Source organism: Acipenser ruthenus, chromosome 4 (genome assembly GCF_902713425.1).
Source record: "Acipenser ruthenus chromosome 4, fAciRut3.2 maternal haplotype, whole genome shotgun sequence".
Lineage (NCBI taxonomy): Eukaryota > Metazoa > Chordata > Actinopteri > Acipenseriformes > Acipenseridae > Acipenser > Acipenser ruthenus.
This window is the reverse complement of record NC_081192.1, coordinates 48,703,175-48,719,783: the sequence shown is the minus strand read 5'-3', so window position 1 is coordinate 48,719,783 and position 16,609 is coordinate 48,703,175. Positions and strand designations below refer to the sequence as shown.

The window sequence follows — 16,609 nt, the reverse complement described above, 5'->3', positions numbered from 1 at the left end:
AACTGAAAAATGTGTCTAATTTGAAAATGTTGGATGGCAGGGCTGAAACTGAATGTGCAGCATTGATCAACTGCCTTTAAAAAGAGTCTGGAAAGCCAGGTTGGTCTTCTTTTGTTTGGTGCTTTTGACCAAACAGCAGAAGAAGAAGAAGAAGAAGAAGAAGAAGGAGAAGAAGAACCCTCAGCATTGTGGAACCAGGGTGAGCTACAACATGATCACAGTGTTTTAACTGTGTTTTGTTTTATATTTGTATGTATTATGTACATCTGTGTGTATGTCCTTCTGTACTAGGGCTACCATTGCTGGTACCCTAGTGGCAGCCACCAACCAACTTGTTTATACCAATGTTATGAACCTCAAAGACAGTGTAAAGCTGCTCTCTACACCCAAATACCCCCCATTCTCTACCGGCATCCAGGATAAGAGAATAATTGCATTTTCTGGTTTTAAGTCAACATTGAGATATAGTCATCTGGCGCTAAATATTCTAAAAAGCTTTAGGAGGTAGAGGTCCTGCTCTCCAATTAAAAAGTAAAGTTATACAACTCCGGGCCAATTTGGGTTTACAGTCTAGGTAAGTATAGGTATTGGTCTCTAAAAAAGCTTAAAAGCCTCTTAGAGAGGCTTTTAGAGGGTAGGCAAACTGACGGCTGCCTTTATACTCTACCAGCTTATAATCATCCTAAAAGTGACATGTGTTAACAGAATAATAGAGTGAAGACGAAAAGTACATTTTATTTTTCTTCATCCAGCAGCTCACTGCATCAAAAACACAACTTTTTTTTTTAATGCCCTTCAAAGAAACTCTGTAACTCATGTCTAACGAAAGCCACCTGTAAGACTTTGGTGTTTGTAATTTAACCCTTTGGACCTGGTCCGACATTGCAATTTTCCCTTTCCCGGTCCAATGTCGGACCCTGTCCGACATCATCAAAAAGATGCAAAAAAACAGGTCTCTAGTGTTTTTTTCTCCGGAAAAAGCCGATTAAACCATTCAATGGCCAAGTGAGATCGATAGAAAAAAAAAAGGGCCGTATCTCATGAATACAGATAGCCCCGGCATCACATAGATAACACGGACATAAACAAACAAGATAGCTGCTTCTGCATCCAGCGCTCAAAGAATATCACAGACATTTGCAGAGCTTTTTTCAGATGTTATAGTTATAAAATAATGACTTGGATCGCATTATTGAGGAGTTTGGTGATAAAACGAGTGATCAGGAGATGATTTATCGGTACGCACTACTATCAAGAGGTATGTGAAAAAAACAGCGAACGAGGGGTGGGGCGGGGCTGGAGATGCAGTACTGAATGTCCTGTTGATATGCAGTGCCTTTTAAACCTGACACGCTGAATAAACGGACCGCTAAGAGTTAAAGAAGCACTGTCAGCCAGTTTTCCCTCTACCAAATAAGAAGAGACTAAACTGAATTACAAAGCTTTCAAATGTGTTTGTTCACAAGCATTGGCATAAAACAGCCCATTTGCAGTAGTGGTGCAGGTAATGTTTATTAAAATGTACAAGACTGCTTGGACGACTCACTAGAAATTGTCATCAATTTCATAACTATGGGGCATTAATCATCTTATTCGATATATCGTTTTGAAGGCTTACTTTATGCCTCAGATGACATTACAGCTACATAATCAGCTTTTTGCACAGCGTAAACTGGAAACGATGCAGTTTTACATGAAAACTGCTATGTATGAGTAAACTGAAGTATATGCTCAGCAAGTTCCCTTAATGATATATGACTATATACAGTTGCATTTATTTATAAGGACTATAAAACATTCATTCATCTGTTGGAAAAACTCTTGGTTGAACTTTTGAGTTCTGAAGAAATAAATGTTTGCGATTGTGGGGAAAAAAGAAAACCTGACATGTTTATTAATCAGAGCACTAATGAGCCGAATGCTATTTATTGTTTGATTCTCTAACACTTTTTCCCTTATCAACAGAAGTTAGCACCACCAGGCAGTTAGTTAAAATAACAGATTTTGACAGCCTACAAAAGACCCACGAATACATCTTCATGTGGTTCCACAAGGCAGCCTGAAACGATGGCTTTAATTGCTTAATGTGTTAAGGCAACCCACTTGTAAGAACATTGAAAAAGATAATTTGGTTCAAAGGCATTTTTGTCAACTGTTATGAAATCTGTTAGCCACTTAATAATGTTTTCAACAATGACCTACAGATTATGCATTTGTTTTCTTACTGTTATTATGTATATATTTGAATTCAAAATGTGATAAGAAATCAAGCTACAAGGCAGGAATATGCTCTTTTTAAAATCAATTTTACTATCACAACCTACCATGCTGTTTTATAGTATTGCAAGTTATGTCCTCATGTACGTGCTTGTACTTGGGCATAGGCACATGGGTTAATATATGAAACCAAAGTAAGTAAACGATTATAAAGTACATCTAAAAATGCAAGGACGTTGGTTTGCTGTATTGCTTAGCTTAGTGCTTGTTTTTAACAAGCCCATGGATTTATTTCAATCTAAATGTTAAGCGGTAGGAATAACACATTGCTTTTGGATGAAAAAAATGAAAACTTACTTGGACAACTTCATCATCCTCTTCTAATAGACTTTCAAGAATCTCTGTGGCAAGCTGAGGAAAAGAAAAATGTATTCCAATGTTTATTCTTACAATAAGAGTATATCATTCAAGTAAATGTTGATAGGTATGAAAGCTTACACATGTTTTGCTTGCCATTGTTTTGTGCATGTTTCAATTTCTCAGATGTATTGTTTAGTTCCTGTTTGAACATCAAAATAATTATATAACTCTCTAGCATCCAACCACACCAGAAATCTTACTGCAAATTGTTCTTATTTTTTTTTACCACTTCACCAGAAATCTTACTGCAGATTTTTCTTATCGTTTAAAAACTGTGGTTTTTACCTCTGAGAATTTCCTGGTGTACCAAAAATGATGTTCTGTACAGTCTAAGTCACTTGCTGAGCTCTGCAAGAACGCAACCAATTTGACAAGAAATGCAAGCACTGATAAATCACAATGAAGAACAATTTGTTTCAAGTTTAACTTTAAGTATCACTTTGACATAGTATGTTTTTCCTATATACCTATATACAGGGTGATTAGAAAGTAAGTCTCCTAAATAAACAAATAATAAAGTTTACCACATCAATGGTATGGTGCGTTGATGTGATAAACGTATTTCTAATCACCTTGTATATCATATTTTGTGGCCTACACAAATGGTTTATTGCTTTGTATAAATATATTCTTTCAAAAGACATAATGAAGGTGTGGGGAGTAGCCCACACCACTGCATTGCATATGTCCTTGACCGATGCATCCTGGAATAAAGCCCACGAAGTAGCAAGGACCCTGGTGGAATGGGCAATGAGCTTTTCTTGAGGGGGCAAGCTGGCCAGCTCATAGGCAGTCCTGTCCGTGTCTGCTCTCCACTTGGAAAGCTGCTGCTTAGACAGGACTTGACCATGGGACTTCGCCACATAGCAGACAAAAAATTGTTCGGACTGCCTCCAACTTTTCGTCCTGCCAACATAGTACGCCAAGGCCTGAACTTGGCAGAGCATATGGAGTTGTTGCTCTCTGTCAGACTGAAAAGGTGGATGGGAAGCCTCCAATGCCACAGACTGGTTGACATGAACGCAGAGTTCTTTGGCAAAAAAAAAGGGAGGGGGACTGTGCTTGAATTGTATCAAATAGCCGGTCTGAACGGTAGTAAGCACAAAGATCTCTGTGGTGCACTGATGCCAATAGTCTAGATGGCTACCTGATCAAAAGTACGAAGGTCACTCTTGAAATCAGGACTTAAATAGGATGTGTTGCAGAAAGAATACCTCTGTTAAGAAAGGGGAACAAGACTAAAAGGCTAAAGTGTACACAAGAACACAGAAATTGGACTATGGAACAGTGGTCAAAGATGCTTTGGACTGTTGATGGATGGGCAACGACACCTGTGGCTTCTGCCAGTTCTGTTGTTCAATTGTCTTCTTTCTATTCCTTAAGGATATTATCTTCAAGTATTGCTCATCCTTGTTAGACAGTTTTTTGGGTCTTTTGGGTCTTGTTTTTCCTTCTTTATGCAAGTCAGGGTTGTTATAATAGTAGAAAACACTAGGAGGCTTTGAGTAAATTGTAGATGCTCATAATGCATAAGGGTAGAAATATGCAACATGTCAACATGTATATATATATATTGTAAGGTTACAATATGGTGACAACTACTGTAACTGCACTGCGTGGTATTATTAGTAAGGTTGATTAAGTTAACATGTCCAACTGCTGTCCTCAACAAATACATATACTTGTGGCCAATGCTGCTTGTAACCAGTGCTGGTCCTCATAATCACAAAAGTAAGAATGTGAAACAGTGACATTTCAGTTAAGAAACAAATGTTTAAATGTATTGAATTTTAGCCAAATCAATTTAAAGTCTATACTGTACGAGGCTAGGAGTGTATAATAAAAGTCTGGTGAAGACTGGTGCAAAATCAAGCCAGTTATCATATAGACTATGACAACCAGAGACGGACACGATTAGACAAAATAGTAAAAGAGGCTGCCGTGATATTGACCGTTTCTGCACTGGCTATAATATTGTATACTGTAATGGTAACTTACTTCAGCAGCATCATATGTACAATAATAAATACCTGTATGTTTGCCATTTAACAGCAGCAGTTATTTCTGTATGTATGTAGGGTGTATGTACTGTAACATTTTTCAAATGACATTTAATAGAGAAAAGTGTAAGGTACTACATGCAGGCAATAAAAGCGTCCATTAGAAATGCCATATGGGAGATACTGAAATTGAAGTCTTCATCTAGACAATGTGGGGGAAGTTATAAAAAAGACCAACAAAATGATTGGATATATAGTGAAAAGTGCTGAATTTTAGTCAAGGGAAGTAATATTAAAACTTTACACTGCATTAGTAAGACCTCATCTAGAATATTGTGATCAGTTCTGGTCACCTCCCCAGTAATGTTGTTGAAGCTGAGACCCTGGGATCCTGTTTGTTTGTAGAAGGCTGTGTGGTCCAGTGGTTAAAGAAACGGGTTTATAACCAGGAGGTCCCCGGTTCAAATCCCACCTCAGCCACTGACTCATTGTGTGACCCTGAGCAAATCATTTAACCTCCTTGTGCTCCGTCTTTCGGGTGATTCTGCAGCTGATGCATAGTTCACACACCTTAGTCTCTGTAAGTCACCTTGGATAAAGGTGTCTGCTAAATAAACAAATAATATAAATAATAAAGAGGAAGAATACTGAACAAATATTGAACCTTTGAATACTGAACCTATTTACCCTCAACATGGACAATTACACAATTTTAAGATCCTGTTAAATATATTTTACAGCATTTAGAAGTGGATGTTGGTAGCTAAGATAACAACACACATGCCTCTAAGACATTCAAATGATGTTCAAGCCTGCTAGTGGGGAAACTGACCAGCAAGATTCAGCAAGATCCTGTGGCAAAAAGTGCAGACCATGGAATAATTAAAAAAAAAAAAATCTCCTTTGTGTTTCTGTGCAGGAACAATCATATTAATCCACCGTGGTATTAGTATTATAATTTGTTATAAATCTTAGTAGCATTTAGTTTTCTAATGTTCTCTTATATTGTGGTGATCCCTCTATCCAACAATATCCACAGATATAAGAACATACATCCACATAGCCCCACATTCTGATACTCCCAATGCATTGTGTTTAAGAATACCCTCATCAAGTTTGTCCCAATTGGACAGGTGGGTCTCTAGATACTGTATGTAAAAATGTAACTGTGAAATACATACAGAGCAATACTGTCGGAAAGAAAGACAGATAGACTCCATTGTCAGAAGCCCCAGATTAATCAGTAATTTGTGCTAACAAATATTTCATCACATTAGAATAAGTGGATCTCAAGATATATGTACCATTTTTGAAGTATAACATATGCAGGAATATTACAGCTGTCTCTACATTACAGTCAATTGCTGCATCCCTAGCAAACTATAATAAAAACATATGCATATAGCAGGGCAACAGGACAATAGCTAAACAGCATTTTATCAGACAAACACTGCAGTTGGTTTGCAGCCTAACTGCATATATCATCTCTACATAACATATATAATTGCTGAGACACAGCTTTTGTCATTACCCCAGTAAAAGCAATGACCCTGACATAGCAGGACACAAAACAGGTTAAATCGTTTACTTTGCCCTTGTGTGAAAGTGTTGTCACAAGGCTCTAGTTTATAGGATACAGCCTGGCATCCTCTCGGTTCAAAGTAACGCAATTAGTTTCAGAAGGTCTGAGGTCAAGTACGTTGTCTCAGGAAACGACTCCAAAGCAGGGAACAGAATGTTGAACCCTGTAATTTAAACGACTGACCATTCAATTTATGAGCATTTGCTGCAATAAAATTCAGCCTGAACTTAATAATAGCACATTTTATGTGACACCTATGACAATTACAATCTATAGTTACTGCAGCCGCCTTTTGGTCTTGGGAAGATGACAGCATTAATTATATATGCTTGCCATTTATCAGACTTAACTTGGCAAGCAACTGAGCTAAAAGTCATCTCAAACTTGACTCAGATTTAGCATTTTCTAAATCCATTGGAATGGGGATAATTCGTTTTTAGATTAATGTTCTGCTTTTTATTTTATTTTCTTCTCTTGTTTAACACTGTTTTCAGTTAAATTACATAGCAACTCTGACAGTGGAGGCAGGCCATTTATTTTTGGAACACAAAAGATCACAGCAAAAGATCCCATTAACCACGATGCAGTGAGGTGCTGTATTCATACTGTTTGAAAAGGAGACCCGAGAGAAGCAGACTGAGTGGCTTTTCTGAAAAAAAGGCCTGTTACAGTATATAGAAAGTATGTAGTCCTTGACCTTTACCTATGAGGTGCATAAACAGGCATTTTGAGCGGCCAATACTGAACTCCATGGCTCATGATCCATGGCTACATCTGAAAAAAACTGTTATTGTATTTATTAGCCAAGATTTTACAATGAAAAATAGTAGATGCTATGCAAATGCATAGTTTTTTTTTTTTCTTACTGTGGTAACAATAAATTAATAAATCTAATGGATTATCTTCATAGATAATAACTTATGTATAATGCATGGTGAACAAGCTGTTAACTGAAAGCATGCCAGATGAATGCCCTAACAGTATTTATTTTGAAGCACATACAGCTAATAAAAACAATCCAGTAAATCTTTTATTTTAATTACTGTCACTTTTTGTCTGCCTCATATTTTACTTAAAGACGCACATATAAATATGTACTTTTTTCGTTGCAGTTTGTGATATATATACATTATCTTCGTACTTCATACTTTTCAATTGCAATTATTTTATCCAGATGATGGGTCAGATTTATTGTCAACTGAAGTACTGCTTCCAAATTAATCTTACTGCCCACCACAGTCACACTTTAGAGAAAATTGTAGGGATGTCCTTCTTCTAAATAACTGTTTTTGTTGATAAAAAGCATTGCGCTTGAGGAGGGGCTGTTATTTAGACAGAATCATGCTACAATATTATGTTCAGAAGGCCAAATAGATGTGTTCTACAAAGACAGTTTGAGTGGTGGACTGTGAAATTACTTTGGGAGTAATCCGCTAATTGATTAATGACCCAGTACACGTGGATGAAAATATAACAATCACTACTGTGTTTAAGAAGATACGCATTAGAAAAGTGCAGTGAAACATTGTGAAAGCATGGTAAAACATAGCAATAACCATGCTTACTGTACCTATCAAAGCACCGTAAATGCACTGTAATGCTTTAGGAAAAGGATTGCAAACACTAAATTAGTGTGCACATTTATCAAGGTAGACTTTCATAAGGGACAACAGAGTACACAGAAAGGAAGACTGAGTCATGAGAATTTTAACTTTACTAATACAAGCTCCATTTCAAATTCAAATCAATGTTCCTGCTTTCTAAACAGCATTAAAACCTTCCATATAAAGGCTGCAGGAGTTTTTCTGATAATGTGTTTTACAATGTAGATCAGCTCTTTAACAGTTTGTATTCAACATGTGTATCAACATCACATGGGTGCGTTGATTTTACAAGCCGCTCCCTGTGTTGTAATTTAGGTAGCATCTTACAGCAAAACTATCCCATTTATACTGGGGTAGATTGGAGAGATGGATGGCTGTCCCAGTCATTCAATGTTTAATTATGAACCACTTTATGGTTAAATACAAACAAATCGCTTAATAGTGTTCATAGATCTCAGTTACTGTGTGTTAAAACAGAAGTAGTCTGAGGTCTAGCAAACCTATTCCATTTCATGTGGCAGTGTAATGAACTTCAAAGACATCAGTGGGTTAACTGTGTTTCTCAATATTCTTTTTTTTACAAACATTGAGCTGTAGCATGAGGGCTCATTAGTTTCAGTTTGCTGATCAAGTTTTCCCATCTCTTTTTAAGAAACAGATGCTTCTACATTCCCTACTCCATAATTTCCTTGTGTCAGTATATAAAAAGAATCCCTTACTGCACATCTAATTACAAATGAAATGCATTAAGGGTTAGGGTTATTTTTAACCATGAATAAACAAAAGAAACATTTGAACAAAGTTTTTTATGTCTCAAATACCCTGCTGATAAATTGATGGAATACTACTGGAACTAGTTTAAATGTTGTACAGCTAATAAAAGTGCAGGATAGGACTTGTGTAATATACTGTATACTGTACACAATAATTATTAGCTGTGTTGGCAAAAAGGGTAAGGTTTAAGTAGAAGGAACCCATCCTAAAAACAAGTGAAACCAGTAATGGCCTTCCTTCAGTCTGGCTCTCTAGGAATATTACCACTGCATAAGCATCATAATCTTCTATTTAACCTCTAAATACCGTAGAGAAATTATAATGAAAGCATATTTACGTGGTTTAAGATAGACATTACCTCCAGCTCCGATAAAAAGAGACACACTATTTTTTTCCCAACCCTCCTGTATATTCTAGAAATTACTTATGTTAAATTCAAACTAATATACATTTTTAGCTTATGCAATACAGAAACTATTTTTGTTATGCACAGCACTGTAAAAATGTATTTTTTGAATCTGAGGGTAACATAAACATATTGTAAAGCATGAAGATTCGCTCAAGCAGTTACTGTACCATCCACTGACATAAAAATCTTTCTTTACCGTAATTCTGTTTCCATCAGTAAACACAACAGTCTGCTAGAGTACAAAATTGTTTTTCATCTTTACATTTAGCTTCAAATTGTGGGTCCTGGCCTCTTGCAATGATGTGTTGTTTTTTTTTTAAGTTATGGAAATCTTATTTTAACATAGCATAAAAAAGGTGAAGGTCAGAACCTCAAAATGAAATGCTATCAACTAAATGTTTGTAAACACCAGAGCACTTTGCAAAGAAGTTTAAAATTGAGCTAGATATACTTTTCACAGAACCATATGCATGCAGTAACTGCAATTTCGACTTCCTAATTCCAGCGAGAGGCCCCTTGACTTTTTAATACGATTTCAAAAATCTCTTCAGTTCCGCAAGTGCCTCCCAGAGTCTCCTGCAGCAAGAGAGATGTGGTTGTGTCATATGCCATCTCTAGGGCAATCCTGCTACTTATTATTTTTCACAACAGCCACACAACTCTTGTTACTTTAAAAAATGTCTATCTCATTTTTTACAGCATTAAAGGTCTGTACTGAAGCTCTTGGGCTATATGGCTCATTGAGCCTCACAATACAGCTATTCTGATTTGGAGATGAAGGCAAATCAACTCAAATCTTTACTAGAGGTCAGAAAAAAATTAAGCATCTGGGATAAAGAGGGGGGAAATACCTCAGATACCTCAGGGAAACACAGACAGGAGCTAAAATGTATAAGGCCATTTTAGATGAATGATGCAGGGAAAACTAGACAAAAGATCCACAAGAAGAGAGATATAAGGGTTAACTGGCTGAATAAGATTTGAAGGAAGCAGCTTAGAGAAAATATGAGCTGAACTCATTAAAATTCATGCCTTTGATGCATATGTTGACGCAGACGATACTACAAAGCAGTGTTCAGACTGTTTGTTAATTCTACAAAAAAAACTGAATGTGATCAATATTTGTATTCTAGGGTTTTTCATGTCGATTGATTTTTGTTTGCAGACCAAGGTTTGCAGAAATCCCTGGACTTTGCACAGGCCCATGCTGATTACATTTTTGCAGAGAGTAAAATATGGGTAAAATATAAGTACTTCCTGCAGATTGTCCCTATACCAGACTTGTTAAACGTTGTTAAATGTTAAACAATAACAGTCTATAGTCTAAAAGTTTAATGTATACATGTTATTAAAAATGGTTGTGCCATCAATTAACCATTAGATGGAACACAGATATCTTTGTAACACTGAGATTCAAACTAGTTGAAAAGAAACCATTTATTTCACTGTGCCATTTTCTTTTAGTCCCTTCCATCTAATTAGTAAAACCAATGCAATGTTAATATCCTCAAGGCATAATCTTATTGCATTTTATTATCTCCAAAAAGTCACTCGATTAAAAATTTTGATTGGTTAATTTATAGGCATTAGTTGATTAAATTGGTAGATTAATCCGTGCACATTTATAAAATTTTTTTTTTAAAAAGCCTAATGGGAATTTTTTTTTTTTTTTAAAGCATTTTTACTATTATTTCTATTTTAGTAAATGTCACACATTTTCACAGAACAACTGTTCTTTCAGGCCACTGCCAGTCACATACCTGAAAACACAAGACAGCTGAGCTGCGTTTCCATCGTCGATTGTTTAATCTACCATTGCAGCTAAGTACTTGGCTTCCTGTACTGCTTTTATTTGTTCTGAATCTTGTTAGAGGTACCTGAGAATACTGTGGCTACTGACATGTGATTGCTTAACATGCTGTCTAAGTGGATATTCACACTGGGTTCATTTCAAACGTCCTCAGTTCGGTTCATTTGCTTTGAAACAATGTATCACCATGCTAGCTGTTCACACTTGCCTTGTGTACAAACGTACTGAGTTCTTTTGGAAATTAACTGGGGCTCGTTTTCGTGGTTCACTTCCGTGTTTTCCCAGGACTCAGTTCACTTGTGTTCATATTGAAATAATCAAGTGAACTTGTTTTCTATTAATAAAAGACCATCGGATGTTTACATTTTCTGGCATTGCTTCTTCACACTATGTAATATTAAAATACAATAGTACTACAGTAGCCTACTGCATATATTGTTTAATGTTTTGCTTTTTTTTCATTTGTATAAAATCCTTGTATATTGGAGAAAAAAAATAACTACGGTATTGTAATAATGACAACATATATAAAGGAATGTATTTTTTTTTTGGAGAAATAGCTCCTTGTGTAAAACATTAGCATAGAGTGTGTACAGCGATAAATAAATAAATTATGTTTTATTTCATTTATGCAAGACAACAGCGAACACGTAATTCATACCTGGGAACTATTTGGCAAACCCTGAGACTGACATCCTACTGTAGAGCATTGTTTTCTTTCTTTAAGTTTACTAAACCAAAATCAGGAACATATAATAAATTTAGAAAAAAAAAATGGGTCCTTTTTTTAATACAATATTTTGTATTTTAGTGTTTTGTTTTTTTTTTGTTTGTTTTTTTTGCAGCACTGGTAAACATATTTATGAACGCACCAACTTTGCCCAAACAGACGTTTGTTAAGAACTGGACAACAAGCCAAAAACTGAATGTTTAACTTAAACACGGTACTATATTGCATAATAAAGCTGGTACTTACACACTCCCTCGCACAACATCGTATACAGTAATCCATATGCAGCTGTATTTTCTGCAAATGTGTTTTTTTTTTCCAATGTGAAAGCGATTGGAGGCAGTTCACATAATTCAACATGAACTTGAACAATTCTACAAAAATAAAGAAAAGTTTTTTTTTTTTTTTTTCTTTTAAAGAGGTTATAGCAATCGCACCAGCCAACCGGAGCCACAGTAATTTTAATAAATTCCCAGGTATGTTGATATTACAGCGAATACGTTGGGTTTTGTCAGTCTGATTTTTATTTTTTTCTGATCAAATTTCTAACAATGCCGTTGTTTCCCCCGTTGTCCATATCACTCATCTGGACATTTTTACCACCTGTTTGTGTATGCAGTAACTGTACGCTATTGTACAGCCAAATCTACCGGGTTCATTTTCTGTTTACAAAAGAACCGAGACCGTCCAGTGTTCACATTCACGTTTTTTAAGCGAACCGAACTCAGTTATTTTACCAAACGGTCTGAGACCACCTCTTCTAGTGGTCTCAGTTCGGTTCGGTTCGGTTGCCAATCGAACTTTGATGTTCACACTGCTCTCCAAACGAACCAAACCGAACCGTACTGAGTACGAAAAAAAGCTCCAGTGTGAACAGGCCCTTAGTCAGAAATCAGATAAAGTAATTCCACATAATTACCTCTATTTGAGGAATTGGTGCCTTCATCGTGCCCTCGGAATGCCAATTCTTGCTTGCCAAGGTAAACAACAGAATCAATCAAGCATTTAAGAACCTCACGATTGTTTCTTACTTACTCATTGTGATGTATTGTATAGCTACGCTTCTGCTTATTCAGTTTAACATCAATCCGGGTTTGTCCAAATGTTTTGAGTGTTACAGTGGCTCGCAAATGACTTTGGGAACACTCATGTTTTTGTGCTGAATTCGATAGACATCCTAGATTGCTGTAGCCAGTGCTGTTCCATATTGCCTTTTCTGTACTGAACAAAAAACAGTTCCAGCAGTACAATTTGTTTAATTGACAGCTACTGGTAAGCCACGGACACCTTTCATAATTTGAATGTTGGAAGTGGTGAGTATATCCCTTCCCTTCCTGTGTCAGTTTGTGTAATTGTGGTATATACCTCCCTTTTTTTTTTTAACAATCTCCAATTATTCTGAGGAAGTTCTACTTGAAAATTGATTCGTAACCAAACTGACTACGATTTCTCTGTTTTCTGATTACTTTTTTTTAATTTGTAAAAAGCAATTCTAAATATTACTTCAAAGTTCTCAATATAATTCCCAATAACGGTCTCTATAATATAAGGAATATCATGCGAAATTCAACTATTCTTACACCGCTTACCCTAACATATTTATGTCCTGCCTCTACTCACTAATGATTGGACAGCTGCAAAACCAGAGCAGATCTTTGACTTACCCATTGGTTAAACTCACAAGACCTTCAACTGAAACGGAAAATATCTTCAACGGTGCATGTCCCGCCTCTGCTCATTCATGATTGATCAAATGCATAACAAGGGGCAGATCTTTGACTCTCTAATTGGTTAAACCTACTCAAGACTGTCAACTGTTTATGTCCCGTCTCCGCTCACTTAGGATTGGACTGACACGGAGAAAATGCAGATCTATTGGTTGATTTTATTTTACATAAAAACATAAAATTCTGCACGATTAAATTGTAAAAAAAAAATAATCTGCGATCAACTCTTTAGTTGATTAATCGGTCCGATTAATCTGTTAATCGGAGCAGCCCTTATATTATAGCATTATAATATAATAATGTTCAATAAAATAAAATACAATTATTGGCTAAAATTTAAGAAATAATACATTTTAACCTAAACCCTAGATTCAATATACCTAAACAGCAATTTTGGATGCTGAGAGTTGTGAAGTTAAACTTCAACTTCTGAGACAAGTTAGTGTGTGTGCATAAAACTGCTTTGTTTTTTTACTAAAAAATACTATTTATCCACCAAAGAAAGGAAGAGGGGAGCTCTGTGTCTGTGTCATCTCTCTGTTAGTCAGTCACAGAGGCGATACTGTAGTAGCAGCGGGAATGTTTTTTTTTTCTTATAAATGTCTAGATCAACTCAGAAGGTACGCAAAATGACAATAAATGTTTTGAACTAGAATAAAAATTACTGTTTCTGTTTGGGTTTTTTTTAATTACTTTTGGGAGGAGGTTTTCCATCAGCCATCTTTGCTTCAATGTACTTTGTTCCAGAACTAAAGTTTGTCTGAATTGCTTCTTTTATATTAAATAGATATGTTTCGTATGTACAGAAAGAACGGTATCGAATTATTTTGTTGGCCATTTATTAAGTTTAACAAATTAAGTCAATAGGGTGTGCTTGATTTGTGTCTCACTTTCACCAGCTTTAATAACTTTGTTTAGAGCATATTTTACGCAAAGTATGTTAAAGTGACGTGGTTTTGAAATCAAAATGCTAGATTAATGTTGTACTTTAAACATATGTTGGCACTGTGTAACATTTAAGTTTAACAGTTAAGAATAAATTATGGTGGACTACTGTTTTCTTTTTTCTGCTGGCTGGTGGAGAAAATGCGTTTAACAGCTTTGAATTGGGGCAAAACGTTAATAATATATGAAGTGTTGTCAGCCAGAATAATAAGATTCTTCTGCTGCTGGTGGCTTAAGGGGATCCCAAGATCTCTGCTTTTTTTCTGCCTCCCAATTTTTTTTTTGACCACAAGCCACCTATATATATATATATGCTACTTAAATGACATCCCTTCAGCACACAAGAACTCAAAATGGTTAGCAGATTCTTTTTGTGCTTTTAATATGTCATTATCCTTAAAAATGGCACAGTTTTTGTATACTCACTTGTTAGAATGTATCAATTTAGTAAGGTGTACACATCTGGACAGAAAGGGAAAATTGCAATGTCGGAAGAGGTCCGACATAGGACTGCAAAGGGTTAAACTTGAATTACTGAGCCTACAAAACTTCTGATAACAAGATATTGTAACACTAGGTTTCTGTAACACCTTTTATTTGTCTCTTGTGCCTTCTGCTAGATACTGACTGAATTGCATACAACAAACCATCACAAAAATGTCAGCGATGTCTGTAAACTGGCGAAAATTGCTCAGTGAGAAAGTATTATAAATAATACTGAATTCAGATTCCGATTTAAATTCAAATACATACAATTCTTCCATTGAATCGGATGTCAGCGAAGACAATTTACCATCAACATCAAGTGTCAGGCGTCCAGCGAAGAGGCGGCGCCAAGCTCTGTGCGTTGCTTCATGCTTCAGGAGTATCATATGCTGAAGCATTAGACACTCTCACTGCCTCTGCCCCCGCCCCCATCACCCGTTTACCCGGATATGATTTATCGGTGTCTCTCTCTCTCTCGCTGTCTCGCTCTCTCTCTCTAGTTCAGCCCTTTTTTTTGTTAGGACGTTTTGTTGTGGCTGTTCTACCCCGGTGTTTATTGTTTATCGTCTACCTGTTATTTTTTAGTCAAAACCTTTCCCTATGACAAAATAAAACATTATATTTATTTGTTTTTATTTATTTACGGTACAAATTATTTTTAGAGATTTAAGATTTAGGTAAATATTTAGTTAAATGTTAAATCTTTTTAGAGATTTAAGATTTAGTTAAATATTTAAGTTAACAAAATCCGGATTTATTTGAACAGCTAAATCTTGATTCTCAATATAAATATTTAATAACAAAATATACATTTATTTTTAAAATAAAGATTTAGCATTTAAATGTTGAAAAGTTACTAAATATTTTAAGATTTATAAATTATATCTGAATGTACACATTAAAAAAATATTTATTTATTTTCACAACATTTATAAATCTGAGAAAAAAAAATACAAGATTTACGTTAAATCTGGAAAATATTAAAGCTTTTTTTACACATGGCACCCCATAATGGCTTACCATTTCAGTATTCAAATTTACTACCAATTAATACTGCTTCTTATCTTTAATTTAGAAATTGCTTCACATTTTCCTCTCCTGTCTCACTTGGTATTATGGTATCTATATAATGTGACTGTTTGTTTTTGTGCCTGAAATATAATTTCTGTTTCATTGGTGTCTGGTTCTGTCTTTCTTTCACCACTTTTTTTTGTGTGTAATTACTGCAAAACCAAATAGAGTTTGCTTAAATATGTGGACTTTACTTACTTTGAAATTTACTGTGTGCTAAGACAGGTTTTTTGTTTTTAAAATTCTAATATAAATACATTATTTTATAATTACTTTTCATAGACACAAGTAACTTTTACTTGCTCTTTAAATCTCATACACCTAAAATAATAATAAAAAAAAGAATAATGTTATACATTTATTTAGAGTTTTGGGTCCCTATTAAGGCACATATTTAGACCCAGGATATGCAGGATTTAATTTTCGGTGGGGGGCGTTGCCACTTGCACCCGCGCTGGGGGAGGACCCCAATACCCCCATCCCTTAATTATCAGAAATCAGGTTTAGCTTTATTGAAGGCTGTTCTCTCAAGCGGCTACTTCAGAAAACACTTGCTTAAGCCTCCAGAAAATATTGTTTCTAATGTATTTCTGGGCTTGTAAGTCACCTGTCACTATCACTGCTATACATGTTGATACAAACACTAATCTACGGGTACAGTTTCATGAGGGACATCTGCTCTGGAAGCTGATGCAGAACCCCATGCTGCTCGGTGGCCCAGGTTGTGTGCTACAAATATAGAGTGGCTGCAACCTGAGAAAGGCTGATAGGTGGGTTTTTGGCATTTACCAACCATATATCCAGGTACCTCACCTGTTGAGCGGAGAGATGCTT

At 35.7% G+C, this 16,609-nt stretch overlaps 1 protein-coding gene across 1 annotated transcript in view; it reads right to left on the bottom strand.

Moving 5' to 3' along the window:
- The window catches only part of si:dkey-12j5.1 (uncharacterized), a 168,515-nt gene that overhangs the window by 40,397 nt on the left and 111,509 nt on the right, over positions 1–16,609 (bottom strand). Inside the window, exon 9 of the mRNA XM_059022485.1 lies at positions 2,575–2,628. Within this exon, the coding sequence (XP_058878468.1) occupies positions 2,575–2,628 (54 nt within the window). The remainder of the gene's footprint in view (positions 1–2,574; positions 2,629–16,609) is intronic.